This window comes from Lytechinus variegatus, chromosome 2 (genome assembly GCF_018143015.1).
Source record: "Lytechinus variegatus isolate NC3 chromosome 2, Lvar_3.0, whole genome shotgun sequence".
In the NCBI taxonomy this organism is placed as follows: Eukaryota; Metazoa; Echinodermata; class Echinoidea; order Temnopleuroida; family Toxopneustidae; genus Lytechinus; species Lytechinus variegatus.
Window position 1 is genome coordinate 73706569 of NC_054741.1, and position 16302 is coordinate 73722870.

At 36.1% G+C, this 16302-nt stretch overlaps 1 protein-coding gene across 6 annotated transcripts in view; it reads left to right on the forward strand.

Moving 5' to 3' along the window:
• The first annotated feature begins 2504 nt into the window (after window positions 1-2504).
• LOC121408977 (kinase suppressor of Ras 2-like) overlaps window positions 2505-16302 on the forward strand; it is an 81659-nt gene continuing 67861 nt past the window's right edge. For 2 of the 6 annotated variants that reach the window (XM_041600727.1, XM_041600728.1), the window contains exon 1: window positions 2505-2986. In XM_041600727.1, the coding sequence (XP_041456661.1) occupies window positions 2843-2986 (144 nt within the window). In that variant the 5' untranslated portion in view covers window positions 2505-2842. Of the gene's footprint in view, window positions 2987-6198; window positions 6493-8859; window positions 9015-16302 lie in introns of those variants that run through there. The other 4 variants (XM_041600730.1, XM_041600731.1, XM_041600733.1 and 1 more) reach the window with 3 other exon arrangements.

Consider the following 16302-nt stretch of genomic DNA (forward strand, 5'->3'; position numbering starts at 1 on the left):
TATACATGTATCGATATATATATACAGGCGCGCCGGAACACTTTCAGTTTTTTTTTTTTTTTTTTTTGGGGGGGGCAAAATCCCGAAGGGGGCACAATATATTTGACAGCGTGAGATACCGAAGCGATCGAGCGAGAGAGGGGGTTGGACCCCCCCCCCGTAAGGACTTTGTGTAAAAAATGGAGTATAAAAGTTGCGTTTCTAAGAGAATTCAAAAATAAATTTCTTGAGAATTAAACATATAATTCACTACGAAAGACTATACTCAGAGTTTATGAGAACCTATAAAATCTACGCGCAAAATGTGTTTTTTGTGTCTGATCAATTAAATTACGTAATGCGCTTATATTGACTCAAAATACCAGAAATTACATTTTTCATGCATTATCCTTTCAGAAATACTTATTTATGTACATTTACATACACGGACGACGCGAGAGAGCACAATTATCATAAGTTTCAAGGAGTGTATTAAGCAGAAGAAGCGTAACAACAGAAACAACATACACTCTAATGAATGTCTTTTCAAATTCAAAATGTCATACTGTTCTGACGTGGCAGACGTCGATAAGCACTTAAATCCCCATTTTATGCAAATCACACTGTAATAAGATGGAAAAGGGGCTTATCAAAGGTATGTTTCACAGAGGGACATATTCGTCAAAAGGCGCAAGGCTTACTATGATGTGTATTTGCCCCGTCAGGGGCGAATTTTTTTTATTTTTGACAATGGAAATGACAATTCTTAGGCAGAAAAGTGCCTTCATCGTTTGCTTTTGTCCTTAAATAATATAATTTTTCTACTTTTAGGGGGGCACATTGGGGGGGGGGGCAAAATCTCGTTTTGCCCCCCAAAAAATTTTTCTTGGGGGGGCAAGTGCCCCCCCCCCCCGCTTCCGGCGCCCTTGTATATATATATATATTATGTTAGGATATGAAGAATCCTTGCGTTATAATTTTGCAAACGAGCCATTTTTTTTAATGATTGATTCTCTTTCTTCATTTTGACAAAACTCGCCAGTACTCCGTACAGTGTCAAGCTTTCAATGTCATATTTTGGAAACTTGTTTTAGTAATGAGTAGGGAAGGGGGCAGTGGCGTAACTATGGGGGGGGGTGCGTGCCCCCCCCCACTCGGCTGGCAATAATAATAATTTTAAAAAAATAGGGGAAAAGAGGCAAAGAGGGAGAAAGATAAAGAAACGTAGTATGGGGGAGAAGAAGAAATTATTTAATGCAGTTATAATTACATTATTACAAAATAATTTTTTTCATTTCAAACATGATTGGCAAAGGTAAAAATTGGAAACTAATTGGGTGACATCCGAGGCAAAACTGTATTGGTCTATCGATGGAGATTGTTATTGTTAAAACATGGTGTGGCTAAGTGGCTAGGATACTGAGAGGTCTGAGAGAGCCCATCTCGTTGTTACCTTCGATATTTTGTATAGCCTCCTTTTAAACTGTCTTCCGTCTCTCCTTTATACTATAGTTTTGTAATATACGTATTGAAACTAAGTTACGGGGGCTTGCCTCCCATACAAGCTTCGCTTTTCTTGGCAAGCCCCTCCGTTCTGTTTTACATAGTTATTATGGTCAAGTTACTTCAGTTTGCATTAATTCTCATTGTTTATACCTTATTTCGATTGATGTACTTTGAATTTGACTATGTATTGTTTGATTTTGTTGTGCTTTGTGAACGGAAAATGAATAAAATCTAAATCTAAATCTAAAGAACAAAATGGGCGACTTCGATCAATCTGTTGATATTCAGACAATACTGAATGGACATTAATTTTTAAAGAGTAAATTTTAAAAAGCTCGATGTCGGAGCTGAAATATGTTTTTTATATTGACTTCATAACTTGAGATTTTAAGCTCCATATCAGCCTATAGAGCAAGATATGTTTCTGATTGAACAGACAATGTGAGCGCGAAGAGCGAGCGAAAATTTTATAGGCCCTATAGTGACATGAAAGATTGTTTTTAACATTTTTGAAGTCTTTCCCTCACCTTATTTTATTCACTTGTGTTCCTCTTAATTTTTCCATCCTTTTTATTCCTGTCTTTTTCTCTACGTTTTATTATTTTTCTCTTTCTCTGTTTTTGTCTTTGTTCCGGCAATAAGGGGAGGGGGGGGGGCGGCGGGCCCCACCTCGATCTGCCTATATGTACTCTGTACTTCTCTGACCTTCAAACATTTTTTGCCACTGGCTTGAATATCCTGCAGAAAAAAAGTATTAATTGACCTTTACTTGAAAGAAGAATCTATTGATAAAAACGGTAAAATTGAATAACACATTTGATGTTGTATCTACAATAGTGGTCTTATAAGCAATATTTGATATTATAAAGATATATTGATACAAGTTGATACCTAGAAAGAATACTAATAGAAACGATACTGTGGATCATTATATTATTCATTTCTTCTGATACGGTACGGTTCCTGCTATACCCCCTCAATAAGTAATCGACGAATCCAACAAAAAGACTTTTCGATCATTTTCTAAACTGGCAAGCACGTACCATCTCATCGAGCCAGAAGCATCCACCTGCACTGTAAACAAGTACGGTGCCGTACATACTGTACGAGATCGAGACCGCAGAGTACTAGCGGCGCGGACTCGGGGCTATTCTATCTGAGTATCGCGTTTTGTTTGTGTCTGCACAAAGCTTGGAGTTGGAAGAAATCTGAGGAAGAAATATGACAGATCTTCGTGAATATGTTGCATAGAAATTAGTAATTTTTGGATTTATTCCACGTTCCTGTAATTGTTTGAATGTATGTAGCTTAATTAGCTATCTCTTTCCACCGATTTTTTAAGAGAAAGGAATTAATAATGTCTGAAGCCGGGTCTTCGAAATGTTTGTCGTCACTGAGGGACGTGCAGTTGGTGATAGAGAGCCGGATCACGTACTTGAATGGGCTCCGCAAGATGGATCAAAACAGCGCTTACACAAAAAATGAAATGCGAACTGTCAAAGTAAGTGAAACAACCTGTTTTTATTTTAATTTCAATAACAAATTCACTCTCACCCAATCATACTTAGCGAAGGATTTCAGTAGCTTTAAACTAAACTGTTATTGGTTATTGAATTTGAAATTTCAAGAATAGACACTGTCTCGTTTCATAAATGATAATGATTTAAGTGTATTAACAGCCAAATTAATCTTATAAATTAAACCGATAAAAGCATTCGCAATTGCAATTATCACCACGGCTGCTGGCCATGCATTCTTGCGATTGCGTTGTTTTTTAATCGACAGTCAATTCAAATCATGAAGCAATACAATAAAAATAGCAAGACTTTTTAATATTTAAATCACTGATTTTGAGACTGAAAGAGCCATAGCTAGGAGTGAACTAGTTGCTAATCGCGGCTTGAGTACATACATCTTTTTAAGTTTATTTTTTGCATCTATGATACATGTACTTATAATCTGACAAGTCATGAATCAGCAATTGTATGGACTCGCCCTGATGGTTTGTGTAGTAAGATGCATGAAAGTGCGAAACATCACCTACATGTAAGCTGAGCTTAGGTAAAAAACGTCATTACTTGATATACATGTACGTTTATAATGAGATATAGTTAATAATGATTTAGAATATAGGGTAAAATTTTGCTTCCTGAATAATGTCTGAGTTCTGTGACTGTCATAATTTTGAAATACATACATGTAGGTTCATCATTCAGATCATGGATCCTTTTTAGAATTTTGTTATATCTAGGTCCTACATGTATACCTACATGTACATGTAGGACTATGGCTAGCAACATTGATTTTTTTGTTGTTAAAAATAAACATCACGTTTCAGTCGATCAGATACAATTTTTTTTTAATGCAAATTTATTTGACCTGTCGACCTTGCTAGCAGTTGTATTTGTTACTGTCACTTGACTGATAATGCCTTTGGCAGTGCCAGTGCAGTCTCTGGGGAATAAATTTTCACCCTTTTAATTTCTTTAGAGTAAGTATTAGATCTATTTTCTGCTGAAACATAGTGGGGATTTTTTTCCTATTTAAACCTGTATTCAGATTTTCCAACATTTCCCTTATGGCAGTCTTCACAAATCACTATGATTGTTTTAAGTAATTAAGTACAAAATAGGCTAGACTTGAAATTTACAATATAATTTTTACACTGAAATATGGTGACCATGTTTGTTTTTCTTGTAAAATGATTTTCATCTTTCCTTTCTTCTTGGGCATAAATTTGCATATTTCTGGTCAAGTCACAAGTGATAATCTCTCGGAGTGATGTATTGAAATATTTTCTCACACAGACTACACTGTTGCCATTCCCTTTGTCATGCATTGTGTAAAGTACATGTACATAATAAGCAACTTTGAGCACCTCGGAGCTTCCTGATTACAATAGACACATGTTCTTTACTGCAGGTCATAAACTTTTTTCTTTTCTCTCTTTACCATTTAATCCCCTGAAGGTCACATTGTTATACATGTAATCCAGAGGGGTGATGTGTCCTTTCTATATTAGGCCTGCATTTAAACAGGACAGGCTTCTAAGGGTGTGTTTATGTTTCCATTGCGAGGGCAGAATCAGCGATTTCAAATGTCGATTCAAAACGCCTATCGTAAACGTGGTTCTGGGAGTGCTGTTTATGCTTAACTTTTAAGAGCAAATCGTGATGTCCAGCTGGCTTCGCATCTTAAAGCGAGATCAAATTGGGCGTGCCTATTTTCGAATTTTTTTTCTCCGATTGTTGTTATTACGTGGAGATAACATGGAGCAATATGACTGTATTTGCCCGCGGATTTTCATCTCACCGGAAGCATGTACCAAATGACGTCGTTTAAACACGTTTACGATCGTGGTTCCGTTTATACTTCCACAGAAAGCCTGATTCTGGTCAATCGACGTTTACAAACGCGCCTTTTTGTGAGTTTACGATCGGCGTTTTGAAACAGTGTTTAAATGAAAGTAAGCATGGATGCAACCGTGTTTTGGACTAATCATGTTTGGAAACGCTGATTCTGGCCTGAAAAGTGGAAGCATAAACACGGCCTAAAGACTTTTTGAAAGATTCAGTTGGTGAGAGGAATCAAGTGACATACTACATGTATAGTGATATAGGCCTAGCAGATCTCGAGGTACATGTCTGTACTTCGATTAAAGTAAACTTTGGGTATAAATGTTCTGAATATACACATTAATTCTTGCAAAAAAAAATTCTAGTCCCAAAATGGTATTCTTTTGTCAATCGATAAAAGATTGATTGATAAATATATTTTTTAAATGGTTATGTCAATTGCATTTGTTTCGCTTCTTCTTTTCACCATTGTCAGGCAGTTTACTGTATGAACATGTAAATTCACTTTCTATGTAGACTATAGAGAATATATACAGTATATAGAAATTCTAGTTCCATAGTAATTACAAATTCACTTCTGTATTGGGAATACTTCGGTTGGATTTTTAGTTGGTACTTTCTTATTATTTTCTTTTTATTACACATGTGAATTGATAGATTTATTGATGAATTGGAGAGCTACATGTACAGGTGTACATTGTACATGTATTGTCACGGGATGTCTGTCTGTCAGGTTGCGTTCTGCAGGCCTGTTCTATATTTTAACTGTACAGGTTGGTATGTATTGTAGCTCTTGTAGATTGTATCCTTCCTCAGAAGAATTGAGGGTAATAAGTACACCGTTCTCACTACCTTCCTTAAACTAGTTTACTGAAAACTAGTGTAGTGGAATCTAATTTAACGTAAAATGAGAATGGTCTTCCAAACCGCTTCATAAAACCACCTTGCAATATAGTTTTCAACTTTCAAGATTGCTTTGCCTTGTTAAACTGGTTTTAGCGTGAGGACAGAACTGTTCTTCGGGAAGTGATCTTCGCATATTGTGAGTGTGGTACTCCACACGACAGGTGTAGAATGCCTACGCGGTGGTTTTGAATTTCGCGTGAAATGTGTCACCCCACAGTCCCCACTGAGAGCGTTTCCATAGCAACAAGATCGCTTTATGTGAAGTGATTTTGAAAACCACCTTCGTTTGATCAAATGGGAATGCTAGCAAAGCGTTCTTCCAAACTGGTTCTTCCTGAACCAGTTTCCAGTAAACTAGTTTTAGAAAGCGTGATGAGAACGGTTTCTATGAGTTGAGATACGGTAGGCAGAGTGATCAGAACAAATACTGTATGTACATCCATTGAGAGACACACATGCCAACTTTGTGCAGCCTTTGTGTTTTAATATTATAGCAGGGACACTGAATGGAAAGAAGGAACTGAAAATTAGTCTAGTCTTAATAAACAGACCAAGAAAGGGGAGCACTTGTTAGCTGCAGTAATTTGGCCTGTGGTCAATCAGTAACTGTGGTTAATTGTTCTTCACACCAATAGACAGTGCCCTACAAGCAGGTGTTGATCAGCACATACAAGACTTGAAAAGAAGGTCTGCTCAAGACTATTTTTCAGACAATTTCGTGAACAGAGAGTGGATGCTGCTACAGGTTGTGTACATGTAAATTTTATGTTCCATGTATTAAACGTGTTTGAATTGTTTTTAATTCTTGGCTTTTTTAAACAACATGATATGAATTGAGACAGGTCTTGAGCTGAAGACTAAATTAGTCTTGTGGTGAGTTCAGTGACAGACATAGGACATTGGCCTAATTGCTTAGCCGTCAGGGTTCTGTCTTTGAGGTGGCTCATCACAACCATGTGGTAACTCAACAGGCTCAGATAAACCTCTCATGCTCTCACATTCAACCACTCCTCAATAAATCAATACTTTATTCCCCACTTATCTTCTTCTTGGAAGTGATTTGGGTTGTAAAGTTATGCATGAAAGGGATGACCTGTTCAAAATGTGTCACTGTGCATACAGTCCTACATACATGTACGCCTATTGTTTACATGGTATTTTACTTGAAAGTAGCACAATGCTATCAGAAGGTGAATCTCCTAAGAGTTATACTGTGTGTGCACTGAGCCATATTTAGGCAGCCTAAATACATGTATATGCCTACCGTAGTCTTCTTTTAAGCATTATTTTGATGGCATTTGGAAGCACACAATGTTCTACAATAGGCCTACATATAGCTTACATGCAGTACAATGTGGGATTGAGAAAATATGCCCAGTAGACCTTATGATCATTAATATAAATCTGTATTTTGATCTTGCTTTGTTTCTAATTTCATGGTTATTTACCGGTAATAGAAGTAGAGCAAATTATGGGCACATCATCAACTCTCTTTTTTGTCCTACATGTACACTGGGCATGTATGTACATGTAGGTCTATTTATACATGAAGCACATTACATGTCTGGCCTACATGTATGTGCAGTGCACTCCCGTTAGCCAAACTTGAGTGTGGTTGTCAATAGGTGCTCTCAATCAGGCCAATTTAATGGAAGTGTTCTATAGAAATGTTTGTGTAAAATTAAAAGGCATGCATGTTACCACATGTACATGAAGATCCTTCTGATTTTTTAACTATGAGAGTCATGATTTGAAGAATTTGTAGTATATACTACTGTACTAGACCAAAAGCTTCGGTCTCTGTTTTGTTGGTTGTTCAGCTGAACTTCGTTGGCTTCATCACCAAATACAGAGACCGAAGTTCTAGCGCGATCTGTACAGGGGACTCAATGGCCATATGTTTATGTACTTAAGATCGGATAAAACGGGGAAGTGAATTTGCGCGACAGCCGAGGTAAGTCACTGTTTTTGTTCCTTTTAACTTCATTTTTCTCCGTTTTTTGGCAATTGATGCCAAGAGGGAATATAAATTTGCACTCTGGTCACTATAATTTTCGAAATTTTTATTCATTAAAGACAAAAATTGAAAAGCCCCGACGGGGGGATTTTGCATTGCAAGTCCCCTAATGGTGGCTGCACGATAGCGAGCCGTCTGTGTACGAGGAGAAATAAAAAAAAATGTTTAAAAACTCCTCGAAACAGACGGCTGCCAGCTATCTACTAGTTCACATACTGTACTTTGGTCCTGTCTCACGAAAGTTTTAAATACAGGGAATAACATTGCCAATGTTTCCATAAAACCACCTCCAATTCATCCTAGCATTAATACTGTACTTAATTGCGCAGGGTGTGGTGCAGTTTAGTGCTAGTTGAACTCCAGGTTCTGTTTACACAAGAGCATTCAATATCAACCAAGATGACAATGTTCTGTATGAAATACCATGTTAGGTTCGATGAATCATCCACATGCAGTTGAGTCCTAATTCTTTCCAAAACATGTTTTGTTGAATCGTTCAGGGTTCTGTTTCATAATAAATGCACCATTTCTACCAGGATGTAATGTATAACAAGTTTTCTATCAGCCAATCAAATTGATGGATTTGTTATTAATATTATAACAAGTTTCATTAAAATGTTCCCCTGATTTCTTTAAAGTATTGTTGTATACGTAGATCATGGAGTATTGTTCTGGGCTTCCAGCAGACATAAAATTAAGATTTGGGGTTATAAATGGTATTGTGGTTGCATCCTGTTCATTGGCTATCAAATTAAATTTTCGTACCAACCTTCCTTGATAAAATTAATGCAAGGCATTGACTTAAGGATATACCAATAAAAATGTTATTAGAGTCTACATGTGTGGAATAGTTTAAGCCCACATGTTCATATACATGGATGAAAATTAAAAATACTCAAATTGCCAAGCAAAAGTGGACATCTGCATATAGCTCAAACTGAATCTGTTGAAAACTAAACAAAAAATTAAATTGCACTGTCTTGTTTGCACAGGTGCATTGAATCTTGATATTATGATTTCAAACTGTGGATTTCAAAGCACACAGAGGTACATGTATGAATTAATTTGACACTGAAATTCTTTAGAATTCCTGGCTGGATGGATCCCTACATAGTACCCCGTGTGAACATGCTTCAACCAAGCTGGCTTTTGGAACCAGGAAGTGAAAGAAACAACCTTGTCTCAATCAGGTGTAATTATCAGTTCACATGCTATCACCCTTCCTGTATGGTTGCTTAGAGTCGAACCAGGTACATGTACTTACTTTATACTGTACAGTTGGAAATACCAATATGTACAAAATGGGCTACTTGACAATCGCATGTTCCACAACATTGTTGTACATGGCAACCAAAAGCCCTTTTTTGTGTCAAGGCCCAAATCAGGAAAAGGAGTAGGCCTACATTATGTACAGTTCAGTGTGTGTATGTTTGTGGAGCAAAACACATTACCAGGACCTATTTTTCAAAGGTTATAGTTGTTTTGTGGGCAAAAAAGGCATGTAGGAATATTTGAATACATGTAGGCTATTAAATTTATTCAGGGTGGGTTTGTATACCGGTATATCCAAAATCTTATGCATGTGTACATTAATTTAGTTGTTCAGTTGAGTGCCCCCCCCTCCTTCCTGGTACATGTGGTACTGTCTACCAAGGACACATTTTACTCCCATCCTCAAATATGGACTCACAATTTTCGTGGGGGGGGGAGGGGGTAAAAAAGATCAATGAAAAATACATGTATGTGCATGTAGAGTGTATTTGCACTACTCCCCCCAAAAACTTGAAATATAGAATGAAATAAATACAAAAAGGGATATTATTACATGAAATGGTAAGTAAATAAATAATTGTCACGGTGTTGTTTTTGTGATTAGTTTTGCCTTCTCTAAGTGTATTAAAATACAGCATACCCGGTACCTTATTGTGTAAACTAAAAGTTTTATAGTACAGGAGTACACATGTGTACTTGTTAGGCCTACATGTAGTCCATGTACATGTAGGCCTACACGTACAATTATCATTGGCCAATGGCCAGGACAATTTTGAATTAGCGGTACATCATACCTGGAGACCAATCATATTTCTTGTCTCTTTCCAGTCCTCTCATGTTTGGTATAAACTTTGTAAGAAAATGGAAATGAAAATGCAATCACTTCTTTCTATTATATTGTGTAATGAAAAAAATGTTGAAATTTCGGGGAGGGCAGTGGAACTTTGGGAGAGAGAAATACCAGTAATAAAAATGAAAGATGATTGAATTTATACCCTGGATTGGATGAGTAATCAGTGATCAATCTAGCAGATGACAAATAAAAAATAAGCTATCACCCTGAAACTGTATTACTCATTGCTTGCACGGAATGAAGAAAATAGTAAATTACTTTGTGACAGAAAATAGTGACCTGTACTTTCTGACACTTGCAGTTGTATTGATAATGCCTGCGGCATTTGAGAATCATTGCAATGGCATTTCAGGTATTTGAAATGCAATGTAAATTGTACTGCTTTGTGTGTTACACAGTGAGCACTTTCAGTTTTGGGACAATGGAATTTCACGCCTGGTTTGTTTTTAATGTCCAGGTACTCTCTTTCCCTTGATGCCACATTCCCTCAGCTAAGCACCAAGAACCCATGCATAAAGCTCTTTTATCCTTCAGCTACTTGACATTGTCATGTACTTACACTGTCTGAAGTACTTTGACTATTACACATCCTTGTCACATGATGTAGGCCTATTCAAGGAAATGTAACAGGGATTCCCTGTTGTTGAATAGGTTAAATATGTGTATTTTATCATTTAATGTATTGTTACATTTTTTCCAATGCCTAAAAATGTAATCCAGTGTAATTTCTAGGATACATACATGTACTATCTGTTGCCTACAGGGACTGTAGGTACTATCTAGAAAATTGTGCATGTACTGGACATCTTTTAATTCATCAACATGTTAAAAAGATTCCTTTTTTTCATGAAACACTGAAACAGTACATTGTTTTTAACCTTTACTTTGTTACATTGTACAAGTGTACATGATTATTGTGCATTAGCCATTAGAGAAACTGATTTCTGAACAAATGTGGAAGCAGTAGTTGAGAACTTGAGATGAAAATACATATATGTAAACAGTGAAACTAATTGTATATTTTATACATTACGTTAAGATTTAATAAGAGAATAAGAGCCCCTTCCTGATATTCCATTTTCATGAACATAAACACCTTTAAATATGACATCAATGATATTTGTTTGACAAGCATGTCCTTTAGAATTTCATATTGGTACTCGTTCTTAGATTACTCACACAATTTAGTCTGTGACTCTGTGTACCATCGAATGAATATGAATGATATCATATTTCTATTTCTATTCTTACATTGTACACCTTGCTTGATCCAGTGCAGTGCTCCTAGCAATGAAAAAAATATTAAATGTCAATGATGACAATGAAACCATTCAAGTGATGCAACATTTCAAATTACAACAGGTTTTGTAAGTGGAGGAATGGGGGGGGGGGGGCTATGTTGATGCGATGTAAACGTTAGCTAACGAGCAAAATACGGTGAGTCATAGTGAATTGGCTCCGTGTGTGTACAATTACATTACCTCCATAGTGAATGCAATCAGCTTCAATGGAAAACACAATGACAGCATCACACTGCCCTATATTCTGGTAGCGGCGTCGTCATCTTTAGGTTTTTTTTACGATGATGAAGTTTTACTCTGGTATAGACCATGGATTTTGTTAGAAATTGGCCCCTGGGCTTGAGAGAGAAAATGATCTTGATGACACCAATGTATTTGCTGGATATCCAGGCATTGCCTGTGACTAAGACAATGTCATTGCTAAATATATCAGTCCCATATGTAGACATTGGTGATTCATCAAGGCTAAGATGTATAACTATTCACATATAAAGTCTGTATGTTCTTGGTTATTGTATGTCAACCAAATTTTCTAGGGATCTCTAAATATACATGTACCATGATCAGAAAGGCTGGGATCTTTGAATAAAGTTTGCTCAGTATGTAGACTTTAGCAGGAGTTTGTCATTTCTGTAGTATTGTACAGAGTAAATGTACTACAGACACAGTAATTAAAACCTTTCTATTTAATATATTCCTATTAAACTAAAATAAATGTCTTTGAATTGATTGATATTTAAGATAAAGTTTAGTTCTGGTTCTGAAGTTGAATAGTGGAAATTCCCTCTTAGACAGTGATTGTGACAGGCTTTTAATATTAAATGCATACATGTACAAAAACTGGTGCGTTCATTGTAAAATCCCTGGAATCACCAAAGATACAACAAATTTTTCTGGACAATTACTCTACCAGTCAGCTATCTTTGAATCATGAGTTGGCTTCAGACCGCCTTGAAGTTTGTCAGTTCCAGGTATTTTGGCAGTATGAAAGTGAATTATGCTTAATCTCCCTGAAAGAAAATACCCGCTAATAGTAGGTACTGGGCAATTCCATAAAATATCTGACTCCATATAGGTGAGACCTTCATGAAATTGTCTCTGATTTCTGGTTCTTTTGACAGTCTGTAATAGGTGGTTTCAGACCGCCTCGAAGTTCGCCAGTTCCAGGTATTCTCTGATCGGGAAATTTACCCCGATCAGAAAATACCAGGTATTTTGGTAATGTGAAAGCAAACTACGCGTAATCTCCCCGAAAGAAAATACCCGCTAAATAGTAGGTACTTGGCGAAATTACGAGAACTTTCGTGGGGATTTTTCCAAGGTCGCAGGTATTTTGGCGATGTGAAAGCAAATTACGGGAACTTTTATCCCAGCGTGTCGTTGGGCGCGGCGGCGTGGGTGGCTGTTGGGCTAGTGATTTTGAATCTCCCGCCTTGCCTGCTTATCAGACCACACTGCGCATGCTCGTAACTTCGGGAACTTATCCCGAAGGATGTGTTTCGGGGCGGTGTGAATGCAGGAATAATTAACGGGTATTTTTTAGCCTTAAAAAGTTCTCGTAATTTAACGGGGATTCTTGTGATCGAGGCGGTTTGAAACCGCCTACTGATCTAAAATGATCATGACTTGGTCAGTTCATGAAGTGAAGTAAAACTTGAGAAAAATGGGGGTCGGATGCAGGCGGATGTATAAAAAGGTTGATTATTTTCCGGAATTACCCTACTTGTCAAAGTTACAAGAACTTTCGCACATAAAGAAGTCTGAAATGATTTCTCTTTTTTGCCCCCTCCCCCCCCCTCCAAAAAAAAAATGTCAACATATGTTTGTGTGCTTTTTTTATTGAAATGGTATCAAACAATTTCTTAAAATTTGTTATTTTTGACATTTAAAAAGCTCATTGAAATATAACAACATAGCAAAGTAAGAGTACCGTATGAGCCGATCTTCATTCTAAGGCCAGCTGATTGTATGTGTAAATATCTACCTATATTGTAGTTTGTACTATTCATCATACAGGTATAAACTATATTGTTATGCACACAGAAGTGTGATTAGTTCTATGTAATTATTTGATGCAAAATTCCTATTAAGTGAATAGAGTGTAATTTGTTTTTTATGTTTTTTTAAGAAGTTCTTGCAAAAACTGAGTGCACGGACAATAGACATGCTGGCCCCTACTGTATCTTCTGTACACATACATGTAGTCATAGCAGCCCTTTGCATAGTGACCTCAGTACTCTTGTTGTTGAGTTGAATCTGTGTCCATCTAATTCTTCTTCCCCTTGAACTATAGGATGCCCCTAAGCAGTGTCATCTCATATCCAGGCATGTTAGCAATAGTCTATGTAATCCAGACTTTTATATTGTCTAGGCTTTGTACATAAACACAGTTTGCTATAAATTCACTTTTTCAAAAACTGAATTGCAGCAATTAATTGGCTGTTACTTTGGGAAATATTCGTCAAAATACCCTGGAATTGAAATGCCAATTATTTCAATGTATTAATGCGCAATACCATGTAGGCCTTTATTCTGTTTTAAAATGATTAATATTAACAGGAAGAATTCTAGTTGTTCAAGTATTTTATCCAAGTCATTTGCAAACTTGTGCAAAGTAATCACAGACACATTCCACAGCACCTTTTATCAGTCTTTTCCTGCACTTAACTTTTTATTATAATTAATTAAAATGGCCAAGTTGAATACTGGTAGCTACATTTACTTCTATATTTTTGGCATACATGTAACGTAATAGCTAATCAAATTATGTTCATACAATACAATTAATAATAAGGCCAAGTAAAAAAAGATAGTAGTTGATCGTCCGGGTTTTTTGAGAGCGGTGATGAGGGAGGTCCTTGCTATTTGCTATCTTACTATTTTTTTTAAGAATACGGAGGCATTTTCTCGGTCCGATTTTTGACATCAGTGATGAGGGAGGTCCTTACTATTTACTATTTTTTTTGCTATTTTTTATTCAAATGATTGTCAGGCCATGTCAAGCTCGAATTATGTGATCGATGTATGCTCAATAGTAATAATAAATGATTAGAAATATATATATATATACATATTATTATATATGTATAAATATCTACGATTGATTGGAAATCTATGGAAAATAAAATCTATTGATGAATTATTACTGATGTATACTGATACTGTATTGTTGTCAAACAGAATGTTCATGTCAAGTGAATAATTTAAACATTTTAATTTATGTAAGGGTAAAAAAAATGCATGGGGGTCTTTTTTATTGTCATGGAGTCTTGTTCAATTTTCCAGAGCCAATCTCATTTGTAGCTCTGGGTATGGTTTCGCATCGCAGTTTTCGGGTGCTTGTTCGTTTACATAATGTTTAATACTACTGCTCAATTTTTATTCATTTTTAAAATTGATATTGAATATTAAATCCCTCATTGAATATTCGATGCATTGCCTCCTGACATTAGAAAACTCGCCAGAAAATTCAATGCATTTCACAAATTCACATGTCACGCCAGCACAGTCAATCACATCATCCTAGCACACATGCAGTTCTCCCAACAGAGTCACAAGCACACAATCACCGTAACACACATCTAAGTACAGGCGCTATCACTCACCAAAAAAACCCCGCTGAAATACAAATTACGTCATTAGAATTGATTTATCTGCGCCATATTTCAAGAGCATGCGACGGATTAGTTCAGATTCAGTAAGCGGGGTCCCCGAAAATGCACTAAAAATGAAGAAATCCGCGATCTTTTCCGAGTTTGCAAACTTTATTTCCTCGCTAATTTATGATGGTATCTTCAAAATCCAATAAAAAAACAAATCAGAATTTTTTTCTTTCTTGCAATTACGGCGATATCGGACTTTGCAATTGTTTTTGAAGTTGCGAGAGAGATCCCACAGTAATCTTGTTAATTCTTTCGTTATTCAGCAGCCATAAAAATAGTTAATAACAAGAAAATTGATGCTGCAATTAAAAAGGGAAGATGGCGAGGACGAGAAACAACACAATTTTTTTTTTTTTTTTTTTTTTTTTTTTTTTTTTTTTTAGAAAATAGTAAATAGCAAAAATTTTCATGCGGCGGCCAAAAGTGATGCGCGCGAGGACGATCAACTACTTTCTTATTTTACTTGGCCTAATACACATTCAAAGAAAACGACATAACATTTTGAAAAGCGACATTAGGAGTAGCTGTTTCAATTTACAAGGAGTTATACTTGGGAGTCTCATGAACATTCTACATGAGCCTTTGTTTACATTTCTGTTTCACAAATGATAACAGCATCCATTGTACACATTGATTGACCTTTACACAGAGTGAGCAAGCAATCACCCATTAAAGCTATGTACAATGGTGTAGGTCTGTAAATTCATACTAAGCAGTGAGCTGGATATAAACATTCCCACCATAGGACACACACTGAAGAAGGTTGTATTCAGTATACAGTAGGCAATACACTATCTTGTGTGATTTGCAGGCAGAGAGTAGTGAGTGGTTTACATACATAGGGTGTGTATCACTTTCTTTACTCAATCATGCTCAAGAGAACATGAAGGTGTATTTTAAAAGAAAGTACTGTAGTTGCAGCAAACAATTATTTCATGAAAAAGTCTTCAAAATCAAGTTTAAATGCCTCAATAACCACAGATCTACATGTAGTTCTGGTACATTGAAATAAACTTATCTTTGTAAATTCACGAAATTTTCATTAGCTGAAAACCAATAAATCTGATGATCACTAACAAAAAGGTTAAAAGGCATATGTGGGACAATGTAATAATATTGTTTGGAAAAATACCCAACATCTAATGTATTAAATTCTTAGTATATTTTGCTCATTCCTCAGCAATCACCCTTTTTTTCCAGAGGCATTTAGCATATATTTTTTTTATATGCATTACATGTACAAACACTAAGGTGGTCAGTTTTATTGGATTATAGCTGTTCGAACTCATTTTGAGATCATTACTACCACAACTGGTAATTATCTTTAAGAGATATTTTAATGTCTTTACTTGGAGCTAATTCAATATTTCATTATAAAGTGGAGAGAAAAAATAATGAAAAAAAAATGAATTTACTGAAATGCAATGCTATAGGCAGGCCTAGGCTGTAG